Source organism: Lagopus leucura, unplaced genomic scaffold (genome assembly GCF_019238085.1).
Source record: "Lagopus leucura isolate 7727_CA_CO unplaced genomic scaffold, USGS_WTPT01 33151-0_obj-0_obj, whole genome shotgun sequence".
NCBI lineage: Eukaryota > Metazoa > Chordata > Aves > Galliformes > Phasianidae > Lagopus > Lagopus leucura.
Window position 1 is genome coordinate 1 of NW_024966104.1, and position 1,190 is coordinate 1,190.

The window sequence follows — 1,190 nt, forward strand, 5'->3', positions numbered from 1 at the left end:
CCCCAAAATCGATGGGGAACCCGATGGGAACCGGGGAGACCCCAAAAATGATGGGGAACCCGATGGGAACCGGGGAGACCCCAAAGGGAACCATGAAAATCCCAATGGGAACCGCGGGGAAGCCAAGGAGAGCTGTGGAGAACTCCAGAACTGTGCAGAACCCAAAGGAAACTTCAGAGATCCCAAAAGGAACAGAGAACCCAATGGGAGCCACGGAGATCCCAAAAGGGACAGAGAACCCAATGGGAGCCACGGAGATCCCAAAAGGGACGGAGAACCCAATGGGAACCATGGAGATCCCAAAAGGGATGGAGAACCCAATGGGAGCCACAGAGATCCCAAAAGGAACCACGGAGAACCCAAAACTGATGGAGAACCCGACAGGAACCGGAGAGAACCCAATGGGAACCACAGAGACCCCAAAACCCACAGAGGTCCCCTTGGAGACCCCAAACCCCATGGAGGTCCCAACAGAGAACCCAAACCCCATAGAGATCCCCACAGAGACCCCAAAACCCACAGAGACCCCAAACCCCATAGAGATCCCAACGGAGACCCCAAACCCCATAGAGACCCCCACAGAGACCCCAAAACTCACAACAGAGCCCCCAAACCCCATAGAGAGCCCAACAGGAACCCAAAATTCCATAGAGGTCCCAATAGAGGCCCCAAACCCCACAGAGACCCCAAACCCCACAGTAGAGACGCCAAGCCCCATAGAGACCCCCACAGAAACCCCAAACCTCATAGAGATCCCCAAGGAGACCCCAAAACCCATCGGGGTCCCAATGGAGACCCCAAACCCCACAGAGACCCCCCCAGAAACCCCAAACCTCATAGAGATCTCAACGGGGACCCCAAACCCCACAGAGACCTCCAAACCCATAAAGGTCCCATCAGAGACCCCAAACTCTCTAGAGGTCCCAATGGAGACCCCAAACCCCACAGTAGAGACCCCAAACCCCATAGAGACCCCAAACCTCATAGAGACCCCCACAGAGACCCCAAACCCCACAGAGACACCAAACCTCATAGAGACCCCCACGGAGATCCCAAAACCAATTGGGGTTCCGATGGAGACCCCAAACCCCACAGTAGAGACCCCAAACCACCCCACAGAGACCCCAACCCCCCCCCCGGGGGTCCCCGTGCCCCCCCCCAGGCCGCACCGCCGCAGCTGGGGGTCCCGC

At 57.6% G+C, this 1,190-nt stretch overlaps 1 protein-coding gene across 1 annotated transcript in view; it reads left to right on the forward strand.

The window, feature by feature from the left end:
- Positions 1-6: 6 nt before the first annotated feature.
- The window catches only part of LOC122192414 (cell surface glycoprotein 1-like), a 2,682-nt gene continuing 1,498 nt past the window's right edge, over positions 7-1,190 (forward strand). Inside the window, exon 1 of the mRNA XM_042892953.1 lies at positions 7-1,148. Within this exon, the coding sequence (XP_042748887.1) occupies positions 12-1,148 (1,137 nt within the window). The 5' untranslated portion in view covers positions 7-11. The remainder of the gene's footprint in view (positions 1,149-1,190) is intronic.